The 7,648-nt window shown below is 50.7% G+C and overlaps 1 protein-coding gene across 1 annotated transcript in view; it reads left to right on the top strand.

Annotated features, from left to right (window-relative positions):
• The first annotated feature begins 3,061 nt into the window (after positions 1–3,061).
• Positions 3,062–7,648, top strand: part of CHUK (component of inhibitor of nuclear factor kappa B kinase complex) — a 43,773-nt gene continuing 39,186 nt past the window's right edge. Inside the window, exons 1-3 of the mRNA XM_014605008.3 lie at positions 3,062–3,207; positions 3,499–3,593; positions 6,403–6,517. Of these exons, the coding sequence (XP_014460494.2) occupies positions 3,079–3,207; positions 3,499–3,593; positions 6,403–6,517 (339 nt within the window). The 5' untranslated portion in view covers positions 3,062–3,078. The remainder of the gene's footprint in view (positions 3,208–3,498; positions 3,594–6,402; positions 6,518–7,648) is intronic.

Below are 7,648 nucleotides of genomic sequence, written 5' to 3'. Positions count from 1 at the left end.
GAAAGGACATTATCAGGAGGGAGCTGGTGGGGGGTGGCAAGATTGCTGCCGTGGCCTAAGCAGACCTGACATCTGCAGTGACCCAGACTGCACTGCCCTGAGTGTGGAAACATATGATGCAGTTGGTGTCGCTCAGGGTGTACTGCAGCATGTCTCTCAGCAAAGAAATCGCACCACTGAAACGTATCTTGTTTCTAAAGTGGCTCACAAGGTGGCTGAGTATACTGCTGCCCTTCTGCTGCAGGGGGCCTGAGAGAACAGGCAGACTATGGCCAGCATGCACAACGCCTGGTCCTTCTGGGCTGCTCTTCTGGTTCAGGTAAGGGTGCAGTGGGATCTAATGCACAATCACCTGTCCAGCTGTGCTACATGTGCATTTGCAGGAGGTGTGACTGTGGTATGGATAAGATCCCATCATGCCTTATTGCTGGTGCAGGGGGAACCCAATCCCAGGCTCCCCCTGCATGGGCAAGAAGCAAGCTTGCAGCCAGGAGCCCCCTCAGCTGGCAGGGCTCCGAGCCATGGGGGTACACATGGCTTCCTGCAGCTAGGAGCTTTGCTCAGCTGACGGGGCTCTTAGTCACAGGGCCCCCTGGCTACACATTTAAGTAATGGCATGATAGGTGCAGCTGCAAAGTTGCTACAAATTTTGTAGAATAACTTCCTAGCTTTTTTCTTTTCTTTTTTAATCATGCCAGTAACTGAACATGTGGCCGGGTGACCACTTAAGACATGATTAATCAGCTAAGTCATGACTTAAGTGTACTGTAGATGGGGCCTCTCCACTGGTTGTTCAAAGTGGTGGGTGGTGAAATTTTAAGTGGGTGGGTGGAGAATGGTAACTGGATGGGGATGGTAAAATCATTGCAGGAGGGATTGTGCTTCAATGTCCTTCACATTTGTGCTGCTGCTCTGACTCATGCTCCCCCTCTCCCCATTCTGCCCCCCTTCAGCTCATCACAGGGCATGGTGCTGGGAGCAGCTCTGTGGTGCAGAACCCAAGGACCAAGAGACCCTGCCATTCTGCACATCCCTCAGTTCTTGTCTGTTGTCAAAAACACTTGATATGTTTGTAATGAAGTACCAGACCCCAGTAAACAGTGTAATCTGAATGCAATGGTTCATGTAGTCTTTTTCAGCTCATGCAGGGGTGGGGGATGCTGGAGGGGCATTTATAAGCCCGGTCTGTCTTGGGTGGCAAGGGGGTTGGGGGCAAATCATTGGCTGAGTGCTGCTGGGCTAGCACTGTAAGGGGGTTGGGAATGAGGCTGGAGTTGGGAAGTGTTGGCAGGGGGACCATTTCCACTCAAGGCAGCTGGATTTGGTCTGCAGCTTAACCTGCTAGCCCCCTGCATTCCCTGTGCTGGGCTGGGGGGGTTAGTTGGGTTTGTTGCCCCAGCCCCACTTTACCCTCCCAGCCTCCACTCCCCTCCCCTCACACTAGCACAGGGAGGTAGAGAGCTGGTTCTTCTGGAGTACCTGGTCTGTCTAGTGCAGTGGTTCTCAACCTTTTTAGTCTTGAAGCATCACTTAATAGACTTGAGACGCACATCAGAAAATGCCAGTTCTAAGTTTTCATTTGTTTCTGACAACGGAAAAATAGAGTGTTTGGTGTTTTTTTCTATTCCAAAGAACTCAGAAAGACCACAACGAGTCAGAATACTTTTAATGTTATGGATTCCTACTTGAAACCTCTGGAGTTATCTCATGAATCACATCTGCACACCTAACAGTGCTAACATTGCACAGCATCCTTGAAAGGATCTCAAGGCACCTCAGGGTGCCCTGGCACCCTGGTTGAGAATCACTGCTTGAGGGGGATAGGTGGCTAGGATGCTGAATATAGTAGGATGCAGGAACCTCCTGGTTGTAGTTGTCTGAGCCCATATCAACTTCCTGGGGGAGCACCAGCGGCAGTAGAAAGGGCTGGGACTTACCAGGGTGGATGTGCTGGCCTGGGAGGGCTGTGTCTGTTCGATACTGGTCATGGCCAAGTCCTCAGTGTGAACTGCTGTGGTGCCCCTCAGGTTTGCTGTGTTGCTGACAACAAAGATGTGTGATGGTGCCTCGTAGTGGCGACACGAGACTTTATTCACCCAACCGTTTGTTTTTCCTTCCGTCTTTGTGACCTGCTGCTTGGGATCTCTGCACTGAGACCAGCACCGGGTCCACCCACGGTCACATAATCGAGTTGCCATTTCCCTTGTGGTCCTCTGATGCACGCTATTATCTTGCTGGCTGGAGCTGCGTGCATGTTGAACGTCGATCTGACCCCGGACTGCGAGATCAGTTCCCTCCTCTGGGACCGAGTTGTTGCTGTGCTTGGTCTTGTCAGCCTGGAGGGGCCACAGCAGTGAGGCAGGCTGCTTGCATGGGACACGTGAGATTGGTTGCAATGGGGGGGCTCTGATATTGTCCTTGGGAGGCGAGCAAGTAAAATGTCTGGTTAATTGTCATGCAGGGCAGTATGTCGGTGGCAGGAACGATCCCTCTGTTCGAGGATCCCTCTGTTTAAGGTGGCAGGAACAATCTCTCCGTTCAGCCGTGGCTCACTGATGGGACTCGGGGATGGTTTAAGAGTCTAGTCCTTCAGCCACAGATCCAAATTTGGCACAAAAATGGTGGTAAGTTTGTGGTTGGTTTCCATTGTGCCTTAAACCAAGCCAGGGCGCAGGGGCCCTGGCAGCGTGGGGAGGGGCCAAGTCAGGGCATGATGCTGCTCCCCTGGCCCCCAGTGCTGGTTGCTGGCAGGATGTGAGGTGACCCACCACCAGGTGCTTGGGGCAGGAGGGCTCCCGGGCCTGCATCAGCTCCCACCCCAAGGCCTTTGGGTGAGGCCCCCCACCAGCTGCCTGTGCTGAACGCAGTGCATGGTGGGATAGCTGGAGGCCGCCCGGCGCCAGCCCCGCCCCCTGGGCCGCTGGGGGAGGACGCGGTTCTGTGACGTACAAGCGCAGGGCGGGGCTCGGCTCAGGGCCGGGGCGGCTCTCGCGGAGGAGATCTCGCGAGAGCCGCTGACTTCCGGCTGGCCGGAGTCGGGGTCGTGGCCGGGGTCGGGCGGCGGCTCAGGGGGGCGCCATGGAGCGGGGCGCCGTGGGCGTGGGCGCGGCGCTGCGCGGGCAGCCGAGCGGCGGCTGCGGCCCCTGGGACATGCGGGAGCGGCTGGGCACGGGCGGCTTCGGCAACGTCTGCCTCTACCAGCACCAGGTGTGGCCGGGGGCGGGGCCCGGGGCTGTTGCCATGGAGACCGCCCCTGCCCCCCCTCCTGCGCAAACACTGCCCGGGCGCGGATCCCGGGGCCCCCGCGGTCCAGTGGGTGGGTGCTGGACCCAGGGGTGCTCGTTGTGGCTGCATGCAGCTGGTTTGCTAATTAGTTTGGCTTTTGTGCCACTGTCCTGAAAAAGGCTACAGAGAAAGGGGTGAAATGAAACAGACCCCAGCGGTGACCCCCTTCCCTCCCGGTGGCCTGCCCAGTCACCCCCAGCTCTTGTGTTGCAGGAGTCCGGTGAGAAGGTGGCGATTAAATCCTGCCGTCTGGAGCTCAGTGTGAAAAACAAGGACCGGTGGTGCCATGAAATTCAGATCATGAAAAAGTAAGTCTGCCTCTGCTTCCTATTACCCTTCCCATCCAGGGGGAACTGCGTGTGGCTCGGGCACCGGTGCGTCATAAGCAGTCTTCACTTGTGAGGTGGGTGATTAGCCTGTCTGCAGTGGCCTGTTGTAGCCAGAGAAGCACTTGGAGAGCGGCCATGATAGACATGCAGGGTGCTCCACCTCAGCGGGGAGGGGATGGACCACATCACACTTATAGGCTCAGCAGTGCTACACTCGCTAGCACTGTGACCGAAAGACTTGGGGGTCATGATTGACCACAAGATGAATATGAGCCACCAGTGTGATACTGCAGTTGGCAAAGCGAACAAAACCCTGGCTTGCGTCTACTGACGCATCTCAAGCAAGAGCCAGGATGTTTCTCCTGCTGTATTCGGCCTTGGTGAGGCTGCAGCTGGAGTACTGCATCCAGTTCTGGGCTCCACAATTTAGGAAGGACATGGAGAAGCTTGAAAGAGTCCAGAGGAGAGTCATGTGCATGATCAGACGGCAAGAGAACAGGCCTTGTGAAGAGAGGCTGCAAGCCATGGGACTTCAGCGTGGAGAAGCGCAGGCTCAGGGGTGACTTGGTGGCCGCCTGTAAGTACATCAGGGGTGTGCACCAGGAACTGGGGGAACGCCTGTTCACCAGAGCGCCCCAAGGGATGACAAGGTCCAACGGTCACAAACTCCTGCAAGGCCGTTTTAGGCTGAACGTAAGGCAAAACTTCTTTACTGTCCAAGCCCCCAAGGTCTGGAACACGCTCTTCTCAGAAGTGATGCAAGCACCTACTCTGAACACTTTCGTGAAACGTTTGGATGTTTATCTTTCTGGGATCTTTTGATCCTAGCTGACTTCCTGCCCCTTGGGCAGGGGGCTGGACCTGATGATCTTACAAGGTCCCTTCCAGCCCTAACGTTTATGAAATCTATAGTGGCAGTTCCAGCAGGAAACGCAGCAGTAGGCTCTGCTTCAGCTGATCTGCACCGTAGGATTCCCAGGCTGCTGTGATTGTCTACCTCCCTTTGGGTAGGGGAGAATTAATTACAAAAATTTGGCCAGATAACACTGTTCCCTGCCTTCCTAGCAAATGCTTCTTGGTGGCCCTGAGAGCATGGTTGGGGCAGCCTGAAGTTTGATAGGAGAATTTTGGGCTGCATGCAGATGTGACCTTGGCATAAGACTATGCAGTGCTTAAAGCAGCTCCCTTGAACTGAGGGCTTGGTGGGGGAAGGATATCATCTCTGGTTTAGATAGGGTTTGCCTCAGACTCCGCTTCCAGAAATTTTCTATTTTAACTGGTTAAAGCTGCATATTTGGCCCACAGAGAAAATCATTGGGGTGCTGGAGCAGTTTTGTCACATTAGCAGCAGTTTCCAAAGAACAAGTCTGTTGCTGCTTTATAACAATCCATCTTCTTGCGGTGAACTTCCTGGAAGTAGAAATGGACTGTGGGACTTTGGAGAGACATTTGACACAAGAATCTCTTTGAGAGGGAGGGCAGGGGTGACTTGGACTAATTGAGGGAGTGGTCAGAGGATATGAGGTTCCCCTGGGTGGTGTCCCACAAGAATGCAGGATCTGGTCACAGTCCTCAGGAAAGTCAAGGGCAGACCCTGTCTTTAGAGACAGAGGACTTGTACCACCCTAGCTAAAAGAAAAGGGAGGATTTCTTGCTGGGACTTGGAAGTTCCCTAATTTTTATCTTCTGTGGATAGGCAGGCTATAGATAACTTCCTTCTGAAGGCCAGACTAGCACTAAAGGTGGAGAGAGGGATTAAAGTCCACCAAGAAGAAGGGGTAGAAGAGGAAGGAATGAAAGGAGCTAGGGATAGAAAGGAGAGACATGGTATGTGGGGGAGATGGGTAAGGAAGAGAGAGGAAACATTAAAAATGGATACAGAGTTAATAGCTTTTTGAAAGAACTAGCTGGGAAAAGGTTAAAGAAGGTAGGAAAACCTGTTTGAGGTGCTATTGAGGTGGAAAGATGGAATGCATGAGTGTGAAACCAGCTTCTCTCCTAGGTTTTTATTTCCCAGGTAGAAGTAAAGCTAAAATAAACTACTGAGAGAGTTTACTTTATGCAGTCTTTTTAATCACTTGATTGATTCTGACCTGGATGTCTGTACTTCAACTGGAAATGATCTCAGTGTGCCCAAGTTTTGTTCCTTCTTTTTAGTTTTGGAAAACAGTTGGGTGTTTCACATGCCCCTGATGTAAACATTTGCTTTCCCAATCTACAAACTTGAACAGCAGAGTGTCTGAGTGCATCACAAACATCCTTGAAGTATCCCGGGGCTGGGCCTTGGAGGAAAGAGTTATTTCCACTTGACAGGGGCAGAAATTGTGGCACATAGTTCAACTCCAGTCCCTTAACTGTTAGACCAGAGGTGGGCAATTATTTCGGGCAAAGGGCCGCTTACTGAGTTTTGGCAAGACATCCAGGGCCATATGACAGGCAGCCAGGGGCAGATAAATATTAACTTTTTATGTTTTTTACGGGCCCCGTGAGCTGGATAGAATGGCCTGGCAGGCTGTGTCTGGCCCGTGGGCCACAATTTACCCACCCCTGTATTAGACCATCCTTTTAGTCATCTCTGGTATGCTTGCTGTTAGAGGGTGTGAGCTTTGTTTTGTACGCTTGGGTACTGATAATTACATGTCAGAGATTATATCTTAACCATCAAGTGCTTGAGGAAGAGAAATCTTACTGTGCCCATGTTTGAAATGGCTAATTGATGCTTTTGCCTTCTTGAACTTCTACAGAAATATCAGGGTCAAGATTTTCATCATGTTTTCCATGTGCCTAGGTTAAACCATCCCAACATAGTAAAAGCCCGTGAAGTTCCTGAGGAGATGAACTTCCTAGTTAATGATGTCCCTCTTCTTGCAATGGAGTACTGTTCAGGAGGTGATCTCAGGAAGGTAATGCCTGCTTGTTTAGAATTATAGCTGAATGAGTGAGTAAAATGTGTTCATAATTTTGAGCATCCATGGGCCTGACTAGATTGGGTTTTTTGCACTAATGTAACTTGTCTAGATACACTCACACAAACCAAAACAGACCAGCCAGTGTTGGGCTTGCACCGGGGTACTTTATGGTGAGGACTAACACAAGTGCACTCTACACTCTACATTGCAACAACATGTCTACATTGGGATTTGCACTAAGGCAGCTGTATCAGTGCTGCACAAAACATGCAAATTCTTCTATACTCAGTTTAGAGTTAATGTCCAGTATGTATGACAGATCTGTAGTAGGGAAGTTCTTCTGGAGTATGTACAAGCTTGATGTATTGTCAACTGACATGTTCCTTCTAGATTCTTGTATAGCTTGATTGTTAAACAGTCTGGCTTCCTTGGGCTGGCAAAGTGACTGATTGCTGATATTGTGTGTTGAATTAGGAAAGTGTTTAAAAACAGAGTAGAGGTAATCTGGGAAGACAGGAGACGGACATTGGAAGAAACTCCTTAATGGTATACATGCAGAAACCTTTCAGTAGCCGAACAGATGGCAGCAATATGCGCAAATACACTTTTGCTCACACTCTTTCGTTACAGTGGGGATTTGCAAGGAAAGTTGTTCATATGTGGACTAGTGAATAAATGAGGACTGTTTAGAAATCGGAATTTTATCTAAACTAATTATGGAGGGCTCTTTATAGAACAAAAATGGTAGGTGGTTCAAATAGAAGACAAGACAAAGAGATGTGCTGCAGGTGATGACAGCCTGAGGACTGGTGGACTTCCCTAGGGAAAAAGAATAAAGTGGAAGCTAGATGGAGCTGGAGGAAAGGAACTCCAGGGAGCAGTTTCATGAGCCAGTTGAGGATTTGGGAAAGAAAGCAAAGTGAGTATTAATTTGACGCTGAAAGGGGTCAAGAATTAAAGTTTTCTCTTTAAAAATGGGGAGATCATCAGACCTTGTTGTCTTGGAAAGGATTAAGCACTTAGAGAAGAAAGTGACTGGAAACAGTCAGCATGGATTCACCAAGGGCAAGTCATGCCTGACCAACCTGATTGCCTTCTATGATGAAATGACTGGCTCTGTGGATG

The sequence above is a fragment of the Alligator mississippiensis genome, chromosome 6 (genome assembly GCF_030867095.1).
Source record: "Alligator mississippiensis isolate rAllMis1 chromosome 6, rAllMis1, whole genome shotgun sequence".
Taxonomy (NCBI): Eukaryota; Metazoa; Chordata; order Crocodylia; family Alligatoridae; genus Alligator; species Alligator mississippiensis.
This window is presented reverse-complemented; position numbering and strand designations above follow the sequence as displayed.